We start from the raw sequence: 25,090 nt of genomic DNA on the forward strand, positions 1-25,090 counted from the left end.
ATGTGAGGTGCCAGAGATCAATTGTGTTTGTGCCATGTATTTTTCTCAGTGGGCCATGGCTTCTGAGCAGCGAGTCTCCGGTCTGCTTATCTAGCTTTGATCATCTTTCACCGACGCAAGGTGAGCAGTTTACAGGAGACTCAATAACTCACATCAGCTGCCTGTTAGGGTCAACTCAGCTGGCAGAATTATTTGGCTGCCCTCAGCCTGATCTCGGAGATGGTGGCCATCTGGATTGGTTTGGGATAAAAGAACAAAGCTATGTCAAAATTACCATTTACTCTGGCTCCAGTGAACTCCCAACACCTGCCTCAGGTAAAAGACATCCCCACCCCTACATAGCCCAAGTTAAGAACACTGTGGGAGGCTGTTCTCCAAACAACTAAAATTGCTGAATTTTTTAATTACGTTGTTTGACTCAAGGGCACCCACAGTAGTTTTTCCAGGGCAGGGGGGCAAAGTAAGGGGGAGTTGGGTGGAGCAGGCTCATGGGAAGACGATGATGTCCCCATTTTGTCTCATTTCTACGTTTCGCCTCTCTCTCTTAATGAAAGCTGGGAATCTGGGGGCTATGTTTAGCTGGGGGAAGGAAATAGCCCCCCTTGCACTCATCACATGGACCACCACAGTTGGACAACAGTCCAAACTCTTGCACTATTTCACTGCTCCTTCTGTCTGCACACAACACAAAGTCTGAATGGAAACTTTTCAGTCTGGTTCCTGCTGATCTCTAGACAACTGAGGCAAGGGAGGGGAGTCTTTTTGCAGGGAACCAGGCAGAGGGCCTTCTCAGTAGTGGCGCCCGCCCTGTGGAATGCCCTCCCATTGATGTCAAGGAAATAAACAACTGCAGTATCTGACTTTTCGAAGACACATGAAGGTAGCCCTGTTTAGGGAAGATTTTAATGTTTGATATTTTATTGTGTTTTTAATATTCTATTGGGAGCTGTCCAGAGTGGCTGGGGAAACCCAGCCAGATAGGCAGGGTATAAATAAGAAAATAATTAATAATAATAATATCCACCTCCTGCAACCTGAATGCTCTCCTCCAGGAATCCACAAGCTATCATTTATTTGTTTGAAAACCTTACACCTCACAAAGAAATTCAAAGCAGCTTAAAGCAATGAAATATCCATGCAATAAAAAACCAACAAAGCAAAATGCTTTATAGGCTCATGCAGATCAGTCCTTTCTTCTCCATTATAAACAGACACTATCAACATTCCCATGGCTCAACTACTCCAAGCCATAGGCTTCACTTGTAAATTCACACAATCTGACTGACCTCTGATTCCTCTGACTATAGATCTGTCCTCTCCTCCCCTGACAGATATGAAACATATTGAAAACAATAGAGAAACCTATCATAGCTGTGATTGGGCGGCAGGGTGACACCAACCAAACAGGGAAGCAGCAGAGACTGGAGGTTTGGGCTTTGATGTAACACAATGGGATGAGTTACTTTAGTATTTCTTGTCTCCCTTACTCATTCTGGAAGCTCTCAGGGTGGTGTTTGTGTGTGTGTCAAAGTAGTTTACAGTAAAGCAAATTAACAAATAATAGTACAAAACACACAACACAAAATGAAAGGCAGCAAAACACAACCCATCCAGCAGCAATAGTAAAGCAATAGTCAGACTAACAAATGGGTAGCCCAAAGCAAAACCAACAGTTAAGTCAGCAGAACCAACCACCAGTAGAACTATCAGCCTCATTCAAAGCCTTGCCTGAGTAGCCAAACTTTCATTAGGCATCAAAATGATAGCAAAGGGCTGTGTGGGTTTTCTCCAGAGGGCATACCTTACAATCCATCCCATAACTAAAACAATCTCCCTGGTCTTTGTACCCATCTACCTGGATTAGGCATTTGGCTGTTGATTGAAGCATGGCGCGGTATGTACAGAGAAGACAGTACTTTACGTACCTGCATTCCAAAATATTTTAGCCTTTAGCTAGCACGAGGATAGAGAAAGCTGTGGCCTCTCAAGTATTGTGGGACTCCAACTCTGTCAGCCCCAGCCAGTGTAGCTAATGATCAGGAATGAGAGGATATATAGTCTAGCAACACCTGGAGGTCTACAGATTCCCACCTGATCTCGTTGTGGGATAATCAGCTTATGTAGCCAACATGCTGAAGTCTAATTAATCCAAGAAGGGGTTAATACCATAGAGTAAGCAATCCTACCTAACTTAGCTATGTCCACTTCCCCCTCACCTTGAGAGGAACAAGGTAGTCAAGCCTTTGGTCTCCTTCAGTCTGCCTGAGCAGCTCAGCGTGTAAAGAAGTTTGAGCTAGTTGCTACAACTCAGACTGCATGGTTTTCACAAGCCACTCTTGAGTTCCTATACCAATAATTTAGGAGCATTCACCACTCTGTAACTAAGTTTTACTACCTGCGTAAGTTTTTCTGAATGCTGTAGTGCAGGCATGTCCAACCAGTAGATTGTGATCTATTGGTAGATCCCCGGCTGATCCTGGTAGATTGTGGGACTCTTATCGATCGTAGGATTAAATAAAGTTTAGCGAAAGTTAACAAATAAAAGTTGAAGAACTCTGGGCATTCCTACCCCCCAAAAAGCTCAACAACTCTGGGTAATCCACCTGCCCCCCCACTCCTCCTCCCTCCAATGACAATGGGTAGATCACTGCCAGTTTTTTTATACTGGGAGTAGATCACAGTCTCTTGGGAGCTGGACGTGCCTTCTGTATTGAAAAGCACATGACTCTGACCATTGGTGAGTTTGTAAGTAAAGCATTTTAAACTTACTTTTGAACTTAAAGGGCATATTTTAAAAGTCTAACAGCCTATATTCCCACACTTTACTTTGCTGCATGTTTTGTAACATTAAATATCTGTTGGGGTTGTCTCACCAAAGAGTACTTGCCCCAAACTTGGATATTGGCATTCAATAATTCTCCTTTATATATAATTTTTCCTCAAATAAACACTAGGAACTTAAATTGTGTCTAGAAATGAGCATGCAGTCACAGGCTCATACAGCATCTCAGAAATAAACTCTATTTTTTAAAAAAAAAATTATTAAAGATTTTATTAATACAGTAAAGAAGAAAACAGAATAAACAGAGAACAAAACAAAAAAAAAAGAAACGAATATAAAATTAACATATTATAATAGCCATATTTTCTTCACTTTTTGGACTTCCTCACATCTCTCGCTCCTGCGTTCCAAATTTATACAACTTTAATCAGCAACTTATCACCTTATTTCCATTCTTATTCTATAAATTTCCAATATTTTGTCCCTAACTTTGAATATTTTTATCTAAATCTTAAATACCTAATTTTGACATGATATTTATTCAAAATTTATTTTTCTCTTAAAATTCACTCATTCTCATATTCTTTTCAACTAACTTGATGGTGCCATGTTATTTTCAATCTCTCATCCTTCTTAGCACTCATATAATTTACAGTGTTTTTGTAAATAGTCCTTAAATTTCTTCCAATCCTCTTCCACTGCTTCCTCTCCCAGGTCTCAGATTCTGCCGGTCATTTCTGCTAGTTCCATATAGTCCATCAGTTGCATCTGCCATTCTTCCAGCGTGGGCAAATCTTGGGTTTCCCAGTGCTTGGCGACAAGTATCCTTGCTGCTGTTGTTGCATACATAAATAATGTTCGGTCCTTCTTTAACACCCTCTGGCCAACAATGCCCAAAAGGAAGGCCTCTGGTTTCTTAGGGAAGGTATACTTAAATACCTTTTTCAGCTCATTATATATCATTTCCCAGAAAGCCTTAACCCTGGGGCAAGTCCACCAGAAGTGAAAGAACGTTCCTTCAGTTTCCTTACATTTCCAACACTTATTATCAGACAGGTGATATATTTTTGCAAGTTTGACTGGGGTCATGTACCACCTATATATCATTTTCATAATATTTTCTTTCAAGGCATTACATGCCGTGAACTTCATATCGGTGGTCCATAACCTTTCCCAGTCATCAAACATAATATTATACCCAATATCCTGTGCCCATTTTATCATAGCTGACTTGACCGTTTCATCCTGTGTGTTCCACCTCGACAGCAAGTTGTACATTCTTGAAAGTAGCTTAGTCTTAGGTTCTAACAATTCTGTTTCCAACTTCGATTTTTCCACCTGGAATCCTAGCTTTTTATCAAATTTAAAAACCTCTTTAATCTGAGCATAATGTAACCAATCTCGCACTTTATCTTTTAGTTTCTCCAAACTCTGCAGCCTCCAATTGTCTCCATCTTTTTCTAGTATTTCCCAATATTTCGGCCATTTGACCTCCATATTGGTTCTTTTCAGAGTGATGGAAAAATATTAATGGCATTGTTTATTCCTTCTTGTTTCCATGCATGAGTATACCAAAATGGGAAGAAATATATTTAATACTTTTTTCATAAATTGGCATTTTCTCTTAAAGCGGGGTAGCATGAAAAGCAGCACAAAATCTCTCATAATTTGAAGTCAGATTTGTTCAAACATAATGCAGAGCCAGCTTTTATTTAGAGACTGGAGGTTTTTAAAAACTTTTTACATGCTAGATCAGTCTGTATCTCAAAAGGAAGTTGCATTATTGTTGGCTAAACTGCTGGTCTACATCCATCAATGGATGTTTATTGCCCAAGGTCAAATACCCAATAATAGGCTACTACAAACAAATATAAGTGTTGGTGAGTGTGGAAAAGTTTTCTTAAGCTTTCTCTGATTACATTCCTCCTCACTGCCTCTAATCTTTACCTCTTGGGGAGCCTTTGTGTTGGTAACTGTAATTCACCATTACTGGCTTATTCTAAAATTATACCCTTTCATGCAATTTTTCATGAGAATTTTGTTAGGGTGACACAAACTTCCAACATGAAAAGCTATAGGTATGTGACATGAAAATCCCTGGACTATAATGCCAATACCTCTTGTATGTGAGAAACATTAGATTAGGTAAATTGTAAATGTTATGAGAGAAAGTATTTTAGGTTTTTGTTTTTGCCCTCTTTTTCACAGTTACTTGCAAGTTCTATTATCATGAGGTGGTAAAAATGTTCTGGAAATATTTGGAACTGCTGCCTATCTTCTGCGAGTGTAAGATACTGAGGCACTCTTTCTGCTTAGCTGCAGGTTTTATTACAAATTCCATATATTTGAAACACCAGTAGAAAAGAAAGCACATCCTCTATTTACAGTCACTACACATTTACATATATTATGTACAGATAGTGAATTTAGTCAAATATATGAGAAGAAAATAGAAATCTAGGAAATATATCAGTACAAAACTGTACATGGCTTATTCTCATTTTTAGTATGATTTTACTGTAATAATAAATACAGTTCTATATTTACAAATCTTTTTTTTAAAAAAAGCTTCTCAAATGAATTTTATTATTTTCCCATTAAAATATCTCAATTATAGCTTTCAAACTTGCTTATGAAAATAGTATGCATAGTGGCCTGTTTTTGTTCTGAAGTTCAATTTTTAATATAAAAGAATCTTTATTGAGCCAGTCTTCAGACTTATTCTTTTACTTCTTGTATACAAAAGAATATATATTCATGTGAGGAACAATTTCACTGACATTAAGCAGCACTCCATAACCGAACCACAGTAAAAGTAAAGCTAAATAAACATTGTAGTATGTATTGTGCCATGGTCAGATGATCTCTTGTTTAATCCAAAGTAGTTTTAAGAACAGAGCTCCAGTTGCACGCTGCATTGCTTCAAAATCCAAGGAGACAAAGGAATATGATAACCGTGCAGCCGGCGTTCGGGTGCATACTTTCCGCATTTGTTCATTTTCTTTCCCAATGATGCATGTGTCAGCTCAGAAAAGTGATGCTGGATAAAACTGAAAACAATTCAGGTCTCCCAACCTATAGTATTCAATGTGGTTCTTCCAAAGCAGGTCTGCTATTGCTAATGGGACTTCTTAATGTAAAATTCTAACTCAAATGCCTATAAGCTGTGCTATGTTCAACCTCTTTAACCAGTTAAGAGCGGCTCTTCACTTTCACGCTTAGAACATTGAGGCCAGTTCATGTGTAAATATGTACTGTGCAACTAGGAGTGGTACATTTTCCATAAATACTTCCAAGATAATCTCATTTTCTTAATATTTGAAGTCCCATTAAAAAAAAAAAATCAGCTTAGTGGAAGTTTCATTGTGACCATTAAAAGATTTGTGAACGGACAGTGAGAAATGTTGATCTATTTTGAATCACCAGAGCCAGTGCTGTAAACATCAATGGCTTTTGGATTTTTTCTTGAGTCTGAACCTCAGCTGATTCAAGAGTGGTTGTCTCTAAACCAGACTGAGATGGTATATGTTAGGCTTTAGGATGCCAATTTTCATTGTCACCAAGCCTTTGCCACCCAATAGTAGTAGACAATTATTTTCCTCTTACTGCACCCATTTAATAAACGTGTGATTGATAATTTTTAAACACAGGTGACTCTGAGATGAAGCTAATGACATGGAACAAATGTTACTGAAGACAGGTTACAGCTTTCACTCATTCGATACGATGATGGCACTAGTGAATTGTTGGCGGGAATATCATATGATATTCTGGTGCTTGCAAAGGTTACGAGAGCCTGAGTTGAATCACATGACTGTTTTTCTGCATCCTCTGAATTAACAGAAACCAGGCTGGCATGCTTGGATGCTTTCCATGAAAACATCTGCTTTCGAAGACTTCCCAGGTCTTCCTTGAAGTGTGGGTTGAAAAGTATATAGAGAAGTGGGTTTAGACATGCAGGTAGGGGGACAATTACTAAAAGTATTGGTTTAATTACTTCTGGGCTAATAAAAGTAAGATTTAACAAGGAAGAAAATGATAAGATAGCCACAGGACAATAAAGAATGCAGTTAGTAAAAAGTAGCAAGGCAATATGCTTGACCATGGAGCAGTCCCAAACATTATCCAATTCTCTCTTATCCAAACTACAGTAGAGTTTTGTATAAGCTATTGTCATTATAAGAAAACAGAGAGAGTTCAGCAAGACCAGTGCCACCATGTAACCCACAGCAGTTGGCTTCCCAAAAGGCAAAGGTATGCACAGAGGGGAAACCCCATACTCACTTCCCCCAAGTACTGGAATCACTGCAATGATTAAGGCCAAGACAAAGCAAAACAAGATGGCTACCCTCATGCTAGCAAGAGTGGCACTGGTCTCAAACTTTGTGGCGTGTTTCACGGAAAAGCCGCGCTCAAGAGCTGCTAGCGTCAGCAAGAAAACGGAAGCCTCTGAAGCAAAGATGGAGAGAAGTCCAACGAAGTGGCAACCAAGTCCACCTTCCCACCAAGCTCCGTACTGAGCAAAGACTCCAAAAGTTAATGCATCCATGCTGGCAAGCACGCTGCTGGACACACCCATGAGTGTGTTCACAATGGCTATTAGTCCAATCAACAGCTTTATGGAGGAAATGAAGAGCGGGAATCTGAAGATCGTCACAACCACCAATGCATTGCAAACAAAGGCCAAAACCACGATGGTCCAGACGCTAATTCGGATTAGCCAGCTCCCGAAGAGGTAGTCACAAGGCTTGAAGGGTCCTGCAAAGGCGAGACAGGAAAGATGAGTGCTTTTAGCTGCCGTGGCAACAACACAGGCCTTCTCTTGGCCACTTTGCCCAGAGTGCCTGAGCCCTAAGAAGACATCCTTTCCTCTGCCAGCCCTTTCGCAGAGCCCAGGACAGGTGGTGAAGAAACTGCCAGTGTTGCTGCTGCTATTGTAACAGTATTATTATTATTATTTTAAGGGAAGAAGGAAAAGGGATTGTGGTGGTGCTGGTACCACTAAAAGAAGAACGCAGCACAGGAGTTTCTAGCAGCAGGGCATTGGCAGAGGCTCCATTAAGCACAGACATGCATTTTGTCTGCTGTTTCAGAGAGGTGGCGGTTTGAGCATTGCCTTTTTTTGCTCTGTGTAATGGTTTTTTTGTGGTGCTCACAACAGCTGTTTAGATTTACAAATGTGCCCCCAGGCCCCTAAAGGTTGGGCAGTGGCTCTCCAGGGCTTCCGCCAAGAGTCTTGCATAGCCCTACCTAGAAAAGCCAGGGATTGTATCTGGGATCTTTTGCGTACAAAGCACGCACTGAGTTGCAGTCACCATGGAGCACTGCGCTTTTTCATAGCTCCTTTTTCTAGAATATAGTGCGGAGTCTGCCAAGAGAGGAAGCGAAGGAGTTTTGAAACCAACCAACCAACAGATTGGATGTAGCTAGATCAATACCTGGAAAGGGAGAGCATTGCACCGAATGATGAGCTTTCAAATCTTCATCAAAGTCAAGAAGAAAATCCTCAAAGTCGCGGTCATCTGTAAAAAGATGAGAAGAAGGTGGGTGCCAGTCTTGTCTCACTTGGAAAGCAGTTCCATAGCCTGGGGGCAGCCACTGAGAAGGCCCTCTCCCTCGTCCCCACTAAAGATGCCTCTAAGGGTGGCGCTACCAAGATGCATTTTCCCTGAAGATCTCAAAGCAAGTATATGGTCCTTCAAATAGCCTGGGCCTAAGTCATATATCATTAATCTCTTAAGCATTCAGAGAAAGGGTGACAGCTCATCCATTAATTCAGTATTTCCAGAAGATGCCTTACAGTAACTTAGCCTGTAACTAACTCTAAGGACACCTAACTCAAATAAAGAACAAATTATATATATCCCAGTTTACACCTGCTTCCCTCCCTTTCGGCTGGGTTGAATTTTAGATAATACACTTATTGGGCAGACATTTGTCCTCCTGTAGTCTGTAAAGAACAGAGGCAATGCTAGATTTTTTAAAAAATCAGTAAGGCATTTTGTGTTACATTCAGGAAATTGATTTTAACAACAGTAGCAACCGTTAGACTCTAAGGCAGAGCTGGATCTACAAATTTTGTCACAGAAGGCAAAAAACTGCATTGCTGCCCTCACTCTCTTGCAGATGTGTCCCCCCCATTCCACACCCCTGCCCCTTGGAGTGGAGAAGCCTTGCTGGAGTTGGGAGTGGGAATCAAGAGGAATTCTAGATCCCCAACTCACCAAGCAATGGATCCCAATCCTTCACCACAAAAAAACTTGAATCCTACAGCTCCTTGCCATGTCTGCCCACACAAAGCTGGGGAGAAAGAACCCAAGAGGAGGTAAAATTCGAAAGCATTACTTTACAAGGGTAAAATAGGCATCTTATTGGAGACTCATTTTATTTTAAAGGCTGAAATCAGAAAGGCATACATTCATTTGATTATTGGTAGCCACATTCCAGTCACAGTAAGTGGCCTCTTTTAAAACTGATTCTTATTATTTACCATGTGTATGGAAAATGCCAACATCTTTCCTTTGAAATTCCTCAGCACTGCTGTTCTCATCCTTGTTCCACTGGTTTTGGATTTTGTAGTGGCCATCGCAAGCTCCAAATGCACAGCACTGATAAGCATAAGGCATTTCAATCACCCTTTAGAATTAACAGACAAGATTATGAACATCAAAACATCAGTGTACTCTGAACATCAGTGAACATCAGTGTATTCAACCTACATCCTTTGCAAAGTCAACGCAAATGGCATTAGCATCAAACTGAAGCAATAGAGAGGCAGGGCTCTGACTCATTAAACAAATATAAAAAAATTAAGGGAAAGCATATTCTTCCCACATCCCTGTACATTTCAGAACATTGCACACATGCCATAATTCCTTCTGTTTTCAATGTTCAGGCTGTGAGCACTGTTGCTTATGTAGCTACACAACACTGCTGATGAACAAGAAGGAATTATCAGCAGATGTGTGTGTAAATCCCAAGGTTTGCAGAATTACATTTAAAAAACCAGAAAAACTCTAAATGGAAAGGAAACTGAAAAATATCCACATGAGGACTATTCAATAACTATGGAATAATGTCTGCAGGGGGTGAGAATCAGAAAACCAGTGGGGAGTCAGATTGGAGTGGAGTGGCTATGAACATAATAATGATTTATATGACCTGAACAGGAAACATAACTTGGATATTTCAAATGTGATGCCAAACTATAGGTTGTTGGTCTTTTTTAAAACCTTGCATAACCCTTAGCTCAATTACATTGCTTATTTGAACATCACACTTTTGATCTTGTAGACTTATGTAGATACAGAAGCTCAGAATGGCTTATGCTGACATATTGACTTTTTGTGCTGCCTCCAGGCTGCAGTTCCATGATGGCAACCAACACCCTGGGCTGGACCAGGATACTGGTGCACTGCATCAAATTGTGATGCTGTTCCTGTTTGGCATTGGTGGAGCCTGACTGGTATCCAGTGGCGTAGCGTGGGTTGTCAGCACCCGGGGCAAGGCAAGTAATTTGTGCCCCCTAACCTGTGGATTTGCGCCCCCTAACCCGTGGATTTGCGCCCCCTAACCCGTGGATTTGCGCCCCCTAACCCTTGTTGGTTTCTGCTTTCTTCACTGTGCAGTGAAATGCTTGTCACGGACATTGTTTACATTCCACAGTCAGAGTTGCTGTTGGGTTTCCCACGGGAATGGGAGACTGGATGTGACGTACACTGGTTTCCTGTTTTTCACTGTTTCTCTCGGTGTTTCTTTGTTTCCGAGATGAGTTGCTTCTCTGCTCTCGCAGAGGCAAGATGCATTGAAGTGTAAATAAAGTAAAGTAAAGTATGTGGCACGTACTGCTCATCATTCCGCTGTGTAGAAGAGTCTGCAATTACAACATTTTTTGGTTCCGGGCCCAGAAAAATGCAATCAAACTGAAGAATGGACTCCAGAAGTCGAGTCGGAATGCTGGCAGAGGAACAGAGAAACGGATCGGCGTTATCTGCTCTGCGCGTCAAGTTGATTGATGAGAGGTATGTGCTCATGCTCCAGGCAGCCTGCCAGCTCCTAGTTAATGGCTTTATGGCTGGACTTTGAACTTTTAAAGCCGTTTGCCGCGGCCAGGCGCAAAGGCTTCAAAGGCACAAGCTCACAGGCTTGGGAGGCTTGAAAACCGAAAGTACTTTTAAACTTGCTTTTGGAATGAGGTTTGAAGCAGCAGAAACACAGCTTGTTTAAAGCAGCAGAAATGGCAAATGCAAGGCTGGCTGATGCTTTTGGGATTCCTAAGCTCAATAAGAAAAACTATGCAGACTGGGTTCTCTATGCTGAGGCTATTCTGCGGAAAGAGGGTCTGTTTGAGGTTATTACAGAAAACCCCCCAGCTCCAATTACAGATGCATGGACAGCTAAAGATTCCAAAGCGAGGGGAACTCTTACATTGATAGTATCCCCAGAAGAGCTCTGTCTGTTGCGTGATAAGACCTCAGCCAGAGAAATTTGGGACGCTTTGAGAGAGGCTCATTTGAGGACAGAAGCTGGTTCCTCTTTGTTCTACTATGCCAAGCTGCATGATATGGCACTTGCTGAAGGTGGAGATGTGCGTACACATCTGATGGAGATGCAGAATCTGAGACATGAGCTGCAACAGAGAGGACTCACCTTTCCAGAGGCTGTGCATTCCTTCATGATACTACATTCTTTGGGTTCAAGTTGGGAGTCCGTTGCCACTCAGATTGCTGTTCAGCCAACTGCTCAGCTCACAGTAGCCTATGTTACTGCCGTGATTCTGAATGAAGCAGACCGCCGGGGTGCTAGCTGCATGGGTAAGGGGGAGTCTTCACAGACGTCATCCCAGAATGCAGTGGAACCACCACATGGCGCCAAAGCTTTGAAGGCAGTGAAATGCTACTCGTGTGGACGTCTAGGCCATATGAAGAGGGAATGCAGATATCCCAGGGCCAAGACAGAGCAGCGCAGCGAAAGCTCATCGCGTGGAAAAGGCCAAAGCAAAGGCAAAGGTCCGGTGTCCAGGACAACGCAGCACAAGGCAATGGTCTCACGCTTCACTCCAAAGGTTGCAAAGGTCCAGAAGACGTCTAGATCTTTCTTCGTAGTTGATTCAGCAGCGACCCACCACATGTGCAACGATAAGCGACTGTTCGTGTCTTTTACACCGCAGGAAGGTGCGATTCACCAGGCGGACGACCACACAATCTCCAGTCAAGGCTACGGAACTGTTGTTCTTCACAGTTTGGACTTATCGATACAAGATGTACTTTACGTTCCAGATGCCACACACAATCTACTCAGTGTTGCGCAGCTGAATGAACGGAACATTGACGTTTCCTTCAAGAACAAGAAGTGCACCGTCACAAAGAAAAACGATTATGTTTTGCATGCTGAATATGTTGATCGTTTGTTTGTTTTGTATTTTGATGATGTTGTGCAGGGTGAAAGTTGTTGCATTGCAGGTTCTAACAAAAGTTTGCATGCAGAGTGTATTCATGATTTTCACAGGAAATTTGGTCATTTGCATTTTGAGGCAGTATCTAAAATGCCTGCCTTGGTTGAAGGTATGACTATTAAAGCCTGCAGGTACCACATGAAGTGCAAGGCATGCGCAGCAAACAAGGTGAAAATGGCTGCGAAAGGTAAGGTGTCTAGTAGGCAAGCTACAGAACCATACCAGGTTGTTCATGCTGATTTGGTTGGTCCACTATCGCCCTCTTTGGGTGGAAACAGGTACTTCATGGTTCTCATTGATGCATTTTCCAGGTATATTTATGTGTACAATCTCAAGCAGAAATCAGAGGCTTTTCCAAGGTTCAAGGAATTCTGTGCTTGGTTGGAAAATGTGCATGGTAAGAAGATAAAGACTCTTTTCACTGATCGCGGGGGGGGATTCACTTCTCAGCAGTTTGAAGCTTTTCTGACTGAGAAAGGAATTCAACACGATTTGTCTAGTCCTCGCTCGCCATGGCAGAATGGACTTTGCGAGAGGGCAAATCAGACATTGCTTCAAGGGTTAAAAACCTTGCTGCATGAAGCCAATCTTCCAGAGAGTTATTGGGCCGAATCTCTCTCGTGTTTTGTTTACAGTTATAATCGGAGGTTATCTTCAGCGATTGGTTATACCCCCTATGAGAAGATGTTTGGCAAGAAACCTTACATCAAACACATGAAAATTTTTGGTTCTGACATGTGGGTTCACACACCACTAAGCTCCAAGTTAGGCAAGCGTGGATTGCATGGTATCTTTCTAGGTTATCAGAAAGGTTCTTACAGAATAATGATGACTGACTCTAAGACAATTAAGCTCACAAGAAGTGTTGAGTACAATGCCAAGTGGGGGGAGAATGTGGGAATTTTCCAATGTTATCCTGATGACAATGATGAGACTGAGGATAGGCAACAGCAAAAGCAGCCACAACAACCCACACCCACTGATGAAGGTTCTGATTCTGAGTCTGAAACTGAATCGGGTGATTCAGAGGATTTCAAGATTGCGAAAGCCTCTATGCGACCCTCTGATAGCTCTGATCAAGAATTGGAAGGACCATTGTTCACAATAGGTCACTTTTCTCCTAAGAAGGAAGAGGAGAGTGTTGAAGACTTAAGGCTAATTTGCAGGTCACAAAGAGCCACAAAAGGCAGACCTCCAAAGAGATTTGCTGATGAATTTGCTAAGATAGCAGTAACAGCTGTTAAAAGCTCCAAGAAGGTATTTGAACCTTCAAGTTTCCAAGAAATCCAGGATTTGGATTCAAAGGATGCTGAGCCATGGTTAAATGCCATGAAGGCTGAGCTTGATTCCTTAGAGAGGAACAAAACATGGGAGCTAGTTCCAGTAGTTCCAGGAATGAAACTGCTTGGAAGCAAATGGGTCTTCAAAGCGAAGACTGATCAAAATGGCAAGATAGTCGGACACAAAGCCAGATTGGTAGCCAGAGGTTTTGCACAGGTACCAGGTGAAGACTATCACGAGACCTACTCACCCACAGTGAGGTATGAGAGCATTAGATTTATGCTCAAGCTGGCTGCAGAGGAGAATCTACACGTTAGTCACCACGATGTGAATACAGCATTTTTGTACGGATCTCTAGGTGAATCACTTTATATGCTTCCACCTGATGGCGTACAGGTAAAACAGGGATTTGTTTGTGCTCTGAAGAAGTCCCTTTATGGTCTCAAACAAAGTGCACGGTGTTGGCACACAAAACTCACTGAAGTATTGTTTTCTCTAGGTTTTAAGCAAGGGAAAGCTGATCCATGTGTATTTGTCGAAGAGGAGGGGCAAAAGAAGCTATATTGCTTGTTTTATGTTGATGATATTTTATTCTTTTGGAAGGATGTCACAATGTACAATAACGCCCTAGCTCAACTGAAAGAGCACTTTGACATGAAAGATCTTGGTGAGGTAAACAACTACCTATCTCTGGAAATAGAAAGAGATCAAGACGGTAACATTCTAGTACACCAGTCACGGAAAATTGCTGATGTGTTAAGCAAACTAAACCTGATGGATGCTAACCCTGTAGACACACCGATGACAACAGGCTATCAGGTAGATGACACTGAAGAAGCATTTTCTGACACTACACTGTACAGAAGTGTGCTAGGCAAGCTAAACTTCATTGCCAGATGTTCAAGACCTGACATTGCTGTTAGCTGTAATTTGCTAAGCAGACAAGTCAACAATCCTACTGTTAAGGATTGGAAAGCTCTGAAACGCATAGCGCGGTATTTGAAAGGCACTATGCATTACAGACTGAGATTTAACAATCAGAAGTCTGGTAGTCTTGAGATATTTGCAGATGCAAGTTTTGGAAGTGACACTACAGACAGGAAAAGTACGTCTGGAGTTTGCTACATGTACAATCAGGGTCTATTTGATTGGTCATGCAAGAAGCAAACAACAGTTAGCTTAAGTACTTGTGAAGCTGAACTGAATGCACTGTCATATTCACTTAAAGATTGTGAATGGTTGTTACAACTGTGCAAAGACATGAAAATTCCTGTCAAATGTCCAATCCAGGTTTACCAGGACAACAAAGCATGTTTGGCTTTGCTGAATTCTGAAGGTTGTAAGCAAAGCACGAAGCACTTGCAATTGAAGTTGCAACATGCTAGGGAATGTATTCAGAAGGGACTCATAACGGTGTCCTATATGCCAGGTAACGAAATTCCTGCTGATGTATTGTCCAAGATTGTATCAAGGGATCAACACTGTACCTATGTACAGAAGTTGGGTTTGTACTGATATTGTACGAACACGCTGCCCAGTGATGTTCACAGAAAGGGGGAGGATGTTGGTTTCTGCTTTCTTCACTGTGCAGCGAAATGCTTGTCACGGGACATTGTTTACATTCCACAGTCAGAGTTGCTGTTGGGTTTCCCACGGGAATGGGAGACTGGATGTGACGTACACTGGTTTCCTGTTTTTCACTGTTTCTCTCGGTGTTTCTTTGTTTCCGAGATGAGTTGCTTCTCTGCTCTCGCAGAGGCAAGATGCACGTTTGTAATCTCTCAGCATTGAAGTGTAAATGAAGTAAAGTAAAGTATGTGGCACGTACTGCTCATCATTCCGCTGTGTAGAAGAGTCTGCAATTACAACAACCCTAACCCCCAGATGTTGCGCCCGGTGCGGCTGGCCCCCCCTGCACCCCCCACGCTACGCCACTGCTGGTATCTTTTTACATGCCAGCTCCACCTCTCAAAAGAACAGACCACCAATAGCTCTTCCTCAGATGTTCTGGTTACAGTATTTTTGCATTAAGTCAATATGGCAAAGTATTTTACTGCCACCCTCAAACCACCTACTTGATTCAGTTCTTTTCTTTTTGTTTGCAGCTATATATTCCCTACATTTTTCAAAATGGGGGTAATTTATAAAACAATGGTCAAGTGCTCGCTTTGGCAGCACAAATGCTAAAATAAAGCAATGGTCAAATGAAGGGAGCTAGCCACTATAAAACACAAATTAGATAAATTTTAACAGGGGCTGTTTATTTAGGGGGGATATTGCTGAGAAGCAGATGTGTTTCAAAGTGAGCAGCTACCAGGGTGTCCAAAATCAATCATATTTTCTTGAGATACAAAGGATGTATTAAGTCTATAATTTTACCATGTAAATCTTTGTTTCAGTGCTGTGGTTCAAAGCCTCTGAATAGGAAGTAACTCACATTATACAGTGACACCCCTCCCATTGCACATGAGCACAAGTGTGCCTTATTAGTTTTAATGAGGTACTCACTTGAGTTCTGGAAAGTTTTCAGATGATATCAAACTTTGTAGTGCATGATTTCCTGTTAATTTTAGATGAGTTAAACCATATAGGCCAGTTACAGGAAAAGAGGACAAAAGGTTGGATGACAGATCCCTGCAAAATTAAAGGGGGGGAAACTAGTTTACTATTCCAGAAGGGTGGGATTTTTTATTTTTTATTTTGCCTGAGGGTATTTGTTATTGTCGCAGAGTATTAAATTTTGCAAACGATAAAACATAAAGACGATTCAGCTGACAAAAGATGCACCTTGGGTCACTGGTAAATTTGCTGATTCACCTCAGAGCCCAATCCACTTGGAAGATCTCTTGTACAAGCCACATGGAAAGGAACAGGACTGCAATAACATGTTACTGGATTCTTCCCTCCATTTATTTATTGTTGGCAACTCTTTGATGCATAAAGGGCCTTTACTGAAGTTATGTGTACTTGCATGTTGGTGTGCTTGCAACCTAACTAGATTGTCTTGCTTGGGTTCTGCAAAATTGGTCAGCATCTGGGATATTAGCAACAGCACCCACAGAATTAAAAAAACCAGCCATTGTTACTTATACTGATGCCTTCTAGCACAGGGTTGTGTCCAACTTTAGTCCTCCTCTAATACTCTACAGCAGTCCTAGAGCAGATCTATTGGAATTAAGGGACTCGACTAACTTAGGGCCATTAATTTTACTCTGAGTAAAACATAGTTGGATACAGCTCACAGTTTTTAAAGAGCAGGCAAATTTTTCCATGGTATGTTATTTGTATGTAATCATCGTTGACCTGGTTCGCATGCCACACTAAGCCAAACTATGGCTTACCAGGAGAATGTGAATGTGCAGGCTCCTGGAGACATGCTCACAGAAACTTTGCTTCTCCCTGGTCTTTCTTTAAATTATTTTTTTACCCCTGTGCCGTGTTGAACCTGGGCTGACTCTCGTGGTTAAACTCTCTCCTCACTAACCAAAAGTTGTAGCCAAGGTTTGCTCTTAAAGGTAAAGGTAAAGGTACCGCTGCCCATACGGGCCAGTCGTGTCCGACTCTAGGGTTGTGCGCCCATTTCACTTAAGAGGCCAGGGGCCAGCGCTGTCCGCAGACACTTCCGGGTTACGGGGCCAGCCAGCGTGACAAAGCTGCTCTGGCGAGCCAGCACCAGCGCAGCACACGGAAACGCCGTTTACCTTCCCGCTATAAAGCGGTACCTATTTATCTACTTGCACTTTAGGGGTGCTTTCGAACTGCTAGGTGGGCAGGAGCTGGGACCGAAAGACGGGAGCTCACCCTGCCGCGGGGAATCGAACCGCCGACCATGCGATCGGCAAGTCCTAGGCGCTGAGGTTTTACCCACAGCGCCACCCGCGTCCCTCAAAGGTTTGCTCTTAGCTTTGGCTTATTGTGTCGTGCAAACCAGGGTTGTGTCAAAAGCCAGACCATAAAGTGAGAGAGAGAAACTTGCATTGTGCAAGTCATGCTGCTTACGCTACATAGTAGAGCCCGCCCTACTCCTGGTATCTATGCACGCTGCCAAGAACATGCACAGTGGCACCTACTGATGGGATGCTATGGTTCCAAGCACCTGTGCAGTGCCTATAGTCACTTGAAGGCCTCATGCCACAGGCCATGCAACCCTCCTTGCCACTTTAGTAAACTAGGGGAAATGTGGGACAACATGGAGGGCTCTAGTTAAATACTGTGGTAGGCAGGAGCTGACTGAATCTAATTAGATTTAGAGCCAGGCTCCAGAGTGATCTGGGTCTGATCCAAATTTAATCATGTTGTGCTAGACATTAGGCATCTGCTGCCCAAGCTCTCCTGTTCTGCATTCTCTCCATCACTAATTGATACCACGAAACAATGCAGAAATGCAAGACCACTATGGCTGGCCAAACAAAGGCCAAAGCTACTTTGTTTTGCATTTTGTTGTTCATTAAATTGTCATTCCATTTTACCCTGCACTGAATAGAGCTTTTTTGCCACTGGGTATTTGAATGATCATAATAGGACAGCATCAGAAATTTAAAAAAGCAGAATACTTACAGTTTAATCAGAGACAATAAAGAGGAGAATGCATTGGCATGAATGACTGATATTTTGTTCCAAGCTAAATCCCTGCAGAAAGGAAGAAAATTATATATGCTTAAAAATGCATGGAGATTTACTCTGAATCTTTTAAATTAAACAACAATTAACTGCATGAAATCACTTCCAGTAGGCTAATTTTAGACCTGTGTTTGGACATTATGATAAGCCACAAGTCATGGCTTACTGTGAATGAGGAGCATGCTACTGCACACAGCCAGATTGCTTCTCCCTTTGTTGACCTGGGTCCAACAAACCACTAGTCTAGGCTTAGTGTGCTGTGTGAACCAGTGCTCACAGTTTGTTTGCCTCCAAGGTTTGTTCTTGGCTTACTTACTATGGTTTGTTTGGAAGAAACAAACCATAAGCAACTGATTCACACATCACACTAACAAGGGTCATAGTTTTTTGCTCTTGGCTCAAGAAAGGGAGCACAGCAGGAGCACATTTTATGGCTTACTGAAACATACAAATGTTTTGGGTTGCAAATTTGAATGCACACATCTCTTCCCCTTGATCCAGGATCTAGATAACTAATAAGCAAATTATGGGATGATCTCTGGTCTGGTTCAGATAAACTACTGCTGTTTGAACAAACTATGGTTTATTGGGGGGGGGGAGTGTTGGGTTCTTCTCTCACTCCCTTCACTCCTCAGTTACACTGAGATTGAGACCCAACTACTAAATCACCATGACAGCTGAACCAGGAAATGTAGGCAGTTTTAAGTTTACAATCAGCATCAAACCCTGATTTGTAATCCTGGTTCACAGGCTATATTTAAACCATAGCTATGTAGTTCAGATGTTACAGGAAACTGATTTTATAAATCAGAAAGTGTCTCCTCAAACTAGGCATGTGAAACGATGGCAGAAAGGGAGGGAGACTGCTTTAACAAACCATGGTTTGTGGAAGTGTTAAACCTGAACTGAACCTTTCTCTGTTATCTACTAGCTTCTCAATAGATCTTCTTCCTCTTTCACATCTGCTACTCTCATATGCCAATTTCTCTGTCTTTCCAATCTTTCTCCCACATTTTCCCTTTCATATCTCCTTCAGGATGCATGTTGTTTTTTGCGCCAATGCTTCATCATAATAAGAACATATATAAGAAGAGTCTGCTGCCTGTGGAAAACCCAACATAGGATAATACAACACTGAATATTATAGAAACGGATCAATTATTACTCCCATTACATGAAGTGTGGCCATCAATTTTTGTACATTTACACACTCTGCTCCTTGCTCTTTCGTACTGCCATCTGTATACAATTCACTCAGCTTTTCCATTCAGCAGTGATTTTGAAGTGTACCCATAAGAGGCTTCTATATGAGTTAAATCAAACTTCCTATTTCTTCAGAGAAGTCTGCAAGCGGAAGCTATTTCAGGGTTGGGGTTTTTTGTTGTTGTTCACGGCTGTGTGAATTCATTGCTGGAAATTTTCAACGTCAGAATGTTTGTTTTGCTTTGGCAAATCTAACCTGGCAAGCTGAATGATCAAAGGGGGAAAAATGGAAAGCAGAATATGTAGGAGCAGGCAGAGGAAAGGAATGTGAGCTTCCATGTTTCTCAGTACCAAGGTAAATAGCTCTTTTATGGCTATACTCACAGCGAACGTAGGGCAACCAGCTGCTGAAACGTGCCCACTTTGATTTCATATATTTCATTGTGGTGTAAATCACTGTAATGGCAAAAAAATGGCTTTAGAGAAAACAACTTCTAGAGAACTTCAAATGCTGCTCAGGATCCCAGAACTACTTCGGATGTCTCAAGAGTTTGAGCATATCTAGTGGGACTTCGACTGCTTCCTCCTGCCCCGAAACTTCCAGTCCCTGTACCACATCACAAACTGATCTCTCAGATGCAAAAGTTGCTAGGTTTACGGTTACTTGGGGCTGGTTATCAGGAAGCATAGGTACAAAGCCCCCTTTGGTTGAGTGTGCAGAATTAGTTGTATGTTTATTTGAATCCTGGCCATTGTTTAGATTTCTTTTAGAGCTATATGTTACACGAAAAACAGAATTTCCAGTCTTCTCATGCATAAGAAAGAACTTGCACTCCAGAAATATGTATCCTATTCATCCTGTCTCTTTATCCAAAAGGAAGAGAGCAAGGTTTAAGGAGCTGCGAAGGCGTCATAAGAAGCAAGCTAGATGGGAAGAGCATCATATCCTGGATCAAAGTTTAGAGCTTATCCGCTCCACTGAAAACTCCACGGACAGAGTCATCTAAAAAATTGAATCATCAATCCTCCCCACCATCAAAAGCCCCTTATAGTTATATTTTTTTATTATTCCTCCACATTAAACCTGAAAAAGAAATGTGTGATATGATGGGATACATGATGCACCAGACCTCACCAAATGCTTCTCCCCCTAACCCAAAACTATGAATTTAAAATACAAACAAAACTTCTGACTCATATATACAGGTCTACTCCCTGCATTGGAGGGGATGGTAAAACCTTCCTCATGTGCACATACATAAATTTTTATTTTTTATTTATTGTAACCTTACACTTTCTGAAGATTTTCACAAGCAGTAAAATGAGGCAAGTCACCCAGCTGGTTATATGAGAGGTCTCTGAAATACAAATACAGAAAAATATAAGGTGGCTAATTCTGTTAAATAGTAAAAATATATTTAGGGTTATTATTTCTTTCTGGATTCAGTTTTCCTTCAAAACACAACTCTTCTTTTAATTGCTTAAAATAATCTACTAGATACTTGGTTTTAAACCATTTTTCTAGGTGGATCTGATCTTTCAAACTACAATCACAGTGAAATTTAATTAGCTTCCCAGACTACACTTTAAATTAAATAATCTTGCCTCTGACCTTTAGAACTGCCATATCTTTAACTGAGGAAAGTGGTTTGAGGAACTAGAACTAACTTTGAAATCAATCACTATGGGGTGGGGGGAGAGAAAGCCCTTCAAATGATTTGAGCCAAAACTCAACAAATTGCAGAATAACTGAAACATCTGGACTCATTTATAGTATAATATAGCTAATCAAAAACAAGCCACGGTAATTTGCAGAAATTGTAAAAAGAAGAAAGAAAAAAGGGAAATAGATTTGCATCCTGTACTCCTTTGTGCAGGGGAAACTCCCATCAGGCTTAATATGACTTTTGCCTCTGTAAAGAAAGAAATGAGAGTGGACACAGGGACATGTCCCTTGGTTCTGTTTTCTAACCTTAGTTGGTAAGGTTTTGTCCCTGGGCTAATATTCTTTAAAATTAACTTATGAAGTTAACTTTAAAGTTCTCCTTGTATGGGTGCGATGGGAAAGCTCCCCGCCTAAAGAGCATTTACTTCTCGTAAGATCCATCTCCACTCAATGGGAGAAGGGTATCAATGCCAAAGTTAAAGAGCATGCTCATTTAGCAGGAAGTAAAACACAAGAGGTGCACTTGTAACCTCATCAGGTGTAAGTTGCAGAGGCACAAAAATGGTAAAGTTATAGTAGGTCATTTTGGCTACCAGTGTGTGTGTGTGTGTGTGTGTGTGTGCGCGCGCGCGTGTGTGTGTGTGTGTTAGAGTGGAAATTCTATCCCAAGGGTAACGTAAAGTAACTGTAAAAATGGTCAAAACAACAAAGCCACAAAAAGCAGAAACATTGGAGGAAAGAACTGTCAGGCCACCCTGTGGATTAGGAATGGTAATCTTTGCACGTCAGGTTCCCTGGTCTTAAGGATTGGTTGCTTCAGATATTGAGAAAAGATTCTCATGGAAGCATATGGCCCAGGGCACACACTGCACATTTTAAGCCTGTAGACAATTATCCTCCCTACTCAGATATGGTTCTACACTACAAGGAGAGCCTGCAAGGAAACTCCCGTCTATAGGCATTCTCTCTCTCTCCCCCACCCCCCCAAAAAACACGACAACAGGTGGGCAGTAGAAGCAGGAGTGGAGGGGACACAATGCCAGGGCTGGAACCAGCAGGCAGGCAGCTATTCTCTCCGCTTGCGTGATGGTTAATTGCATGAGAGGAATGCCGAAATAGAAACAAATGAGAAACTTGCAATCTGGACAAAGAAAAATATTCCGTAAGTTGAGCCAACATTTCTGAATGATTTTGTTTATATGTAGGCCTTTTCTGCATTTAAAATAAAATTGTCAATGCTTCCCCGCCCCCCTTTTTTAAAAAAACAACCCCACAAATGTGAATTTAAATCAGATAATTCTATACATATACAGTTGATCTGTGATGGTAACAATACTGTCAGTTGAAACACCTTTACTGAGTTTGGTCCTATTCTATGCTTTGCAGGAAAAGATACTTTATTTTGCTCCCAAAGTCAGAGGAGCAAAGGTAGCTCATAAGCAGCAATATTTAATGTTGCTGTGATAGAATTAGTACCCAACTTTCTAAGAAGTGCCCACAAGAGCCACTTTGGCACTATGACTGTATGTTTTTAGCTAGTGTTATTAGAACGTTGGCTAAGCAAACTAATGCCAGATACATTCATCATGATGTAATCATTAAAGGAAAGTGCAGTTGGCCCATTCACAAAGAAGTAGACAGAATGATTACTTTTGATAGTGATTAAACTAACACTGCAGCATTCTTGTAAGCTACAATAATGTATTGGTTAATCATTATAGGGAAACAGGTCTCCCATACATCTTGCGTATAGTGTTCAAAAATCCAATTGAATAAATATGCCTTGGAGAGAAAATAAAGGTATGGAACATTAAGGTATAAGTGAGGATGGAGTCTGTCCCCATTTCAGTGATTATCAGAAAAAAAAACAACCTTTAACAGAATGGAAACTGGGCTTCCCTGGCCCCTTATGTATGCTTTCTGGACACGGGCGACTTTTAAAAATTATTTGAAAAGCAGGAGGAAGCTTGCTTAAATCCATACATTCTATAAATCCTATACATTCTCAATTTTCTCTCTCTTATGGTCACTGCAATCAGTTAACTGAGCATACTCTGACTCGTGATATTGCTTGCTCATCTCATTTTGCCAGGCCGTCCCACCATGTGTTTTACTTTTCTTGCATTATAAAGACATTGTCTCTCCACCACAATCCTGTGTATCAAGTACAGACTGTAGGCACTGCAACTAGGGGCCATGCATCATTTATGTTCTGTACTCTGCTTAATGGGACACGGGTGGCGCTGTGGGTTAAACCACAGAGCCTAGGACTTGCCGATCAGAAGGTCGGCAGTTCGAATCCCCGCGATGGGGTGAGCTCCCGTTGCTCGGTCCCTGCTCCTGCCAACCTAGCAGTTCGAAAGCACGTCAAAGTGCAAGTAGATAAATAGGTACCGTTCCGGCGGGAAGTTAAACGGTGTTTCCGTGCGCTGCTCTGGTTTGCCAGAAGCGGCTTAGTCATGCTGGCCACATGACCCAAAAGCTGTACACCGGCTCCCTCGGCCAATAAAGTGAGATGAGCATCGCAACCCCAGAGTCGGCCACGACTGGACCTAATGGTCAGGGGTTCCTTTACCCTTTTCCTTTACTCTGCTTAATACACCATTAGCTCTGGATCAGTGCTGGATACATTTTATTTTATCCTGCTTTTTCTGCAAGGAACTTAACACGGCATACAGTTCTTATCCCACCTGCCGAAGAGCCTTGAGAGAGGGGTTATACTATGAGACAGCAACAGGTCCTGGGTCACCTAACGAGCTTTGTGGCTCAGTGGGGACTTAAGCTCAGTCTCACCAGCCCTGGACCAACACACTAAGCACTCACCATACTCAATCTAGTGCTAGTACTAAGTCTTTACATGACGCTGGAATATTGTTGCTAGGCTCTTTGTTATGCATCTGTTTATGCTCTTGAATTACAAGAGCTAAATAAGTGAATTTCCATGGTGATGATATAACACATTTCTGAGAATGCTGTATCTTGAAAGTTCCTAGGATTTAATGTAAATATGTATTTTATACTTACAGTACTTGGAGGTTGGGTAGCTGATCACAGATTGTTTCAGGAAGGTATGTGATCCGAGTTCCTGTAAGGGTCCTGTTAAAAAATTAGGCATATCTCCTTAGAGTGATTCATGCCAATGCCCACCAGGGAGGAGGGATTGAGAGAAGATCCTGTGAATCAGGCTTATGTGAGAATGGGCTTCTGAAAGGAGTATGGAGCATGGGGAGGGGTGTTCAGTTGTTTCTCCACCATGCAAGGAGTAAGACCATGAATCAGATCGTAGTGTCAATGGGATCAAACTAGCTCAAATCCAAGAAATTTGAATTGATCACGGTTGCAGACTGGGTTGAACATGATTGGTTGAAGGACAGCTTCTTTAAAGCAAGTCAGCATCGGCAATAATTAATGCCATCTGCTTTCAGCAGTAACATGAACTATCTGTCTGATACTTACAGGCTTTCCAGACTTGTTGTCCCAGTCAGATCGGGAAACTCTGTTATCTGTGAAGCACCATTTAGTGTCCTAAAGTTACAAACACAATGTAATTAGAGGGATTTATAGATAGATAGATAGATAGATAGATAGATAGATAGATAGATAGAAAGAGCAAAGGAGTTGTTGTTTTAGTGGTGAACTTATGGATACATACAAGGTTCTGAGTTCAGGTAAGTGCTGAAAAGCAGACTTTTCCACAATCTGAATAGGGTTGTCATAAAAATGGCTGTGAGGAAGAAGAGGAGGACACATTTAATACTCAAGTTTTATATTTTTAAATACTTTTGCAATAAACCGGCGGGGGGCGGGGCAGGACATTTCTTATTAAAACTTTGAAGAGCTAGCTTGCAATCTATTCTTTACCCCTTCTCCTCTGGAGTTACTTCTTTTAATGTGTCACACCTTTCTCCCTTGCTTTTTGAATTTGCTCCCCAGATTACAATTATATGCTTATTTTGATTTAGACCAACTGTGAGATTATACTTCAGTGTGCATTACTGACAAAATGTGTGGCCTAGGGACATCAGAGTGAAGGGCAGGAAATAAATTAATGAACAAACAAATAAATAAATAAATAAAGGCAGGG

At 41.6% G+C, this 25,090-nt stretch overlaps 1 protein-coding gene across 1 annotated transcript in view; it reads right to left on the reverse strand.

Annotated features, from left to right (window-relative positions):
* Positions 1-5,493: 5,493 nt before the first annotated feature.
* Positions 5,494-25,090, reverse strand: part of LGR5 (leucine rich repeat containing G protein-coupled receptor 5) — a 76,875-nt gene continuing 57,278 nt past the window's right edge. The window contains exons 9-18 of the mRNA XM_081878744.1: positions 24,659-24,730; positions 24,463-24,531; positions 24,031-24,102; positions 20,633-20,698; positions 19,725-19,796; positions 18,075-18,146; positions 16,026-16,151; positions 9,273-9,418; positions 8,221-8,304; positions 5,494-7,540 (exon numbers count right to left, since the gene is read on the reverse strand). Coding sequence (XP_081734870.1) covers positions 6,450-7,540; positions 8,221-8,304; positions 9,273-9,418; positions 16,026-16,151; positions 18,075-18,146; positions 19,725-19,796; positions 20,633-20,698; positions 24,031-24,102; positions 24,463-24,531; positions 24,659-24,730 — 1,870 coding nt within the window. The 3' untranslated portion in view covers positions 5,494-6,449. The remainder of the gene's footprint in view (positions 7,541-8,220; positions 8,305-9,272; positions 9,419-16,025; positions 16,152-18,074; positions 18,147-19,724; positions 19,797-20,632; positions 20,699-24,030; positions 24,103-24,462; positions 24,532-24,658; positions 24,731-25,090) is intronic.

This window comes from Podarcis erhardii (genome assembly GCF_964252035.2).
Source record: "Podarcis erhardii genome assembly, chromosome: 10".
Lineage (NCBI taxonomy): Eukaryota > Metazoa > Chordata > Lepidosauria > Squamata > Lacertidae > Podarcis > Podarcis erhardii.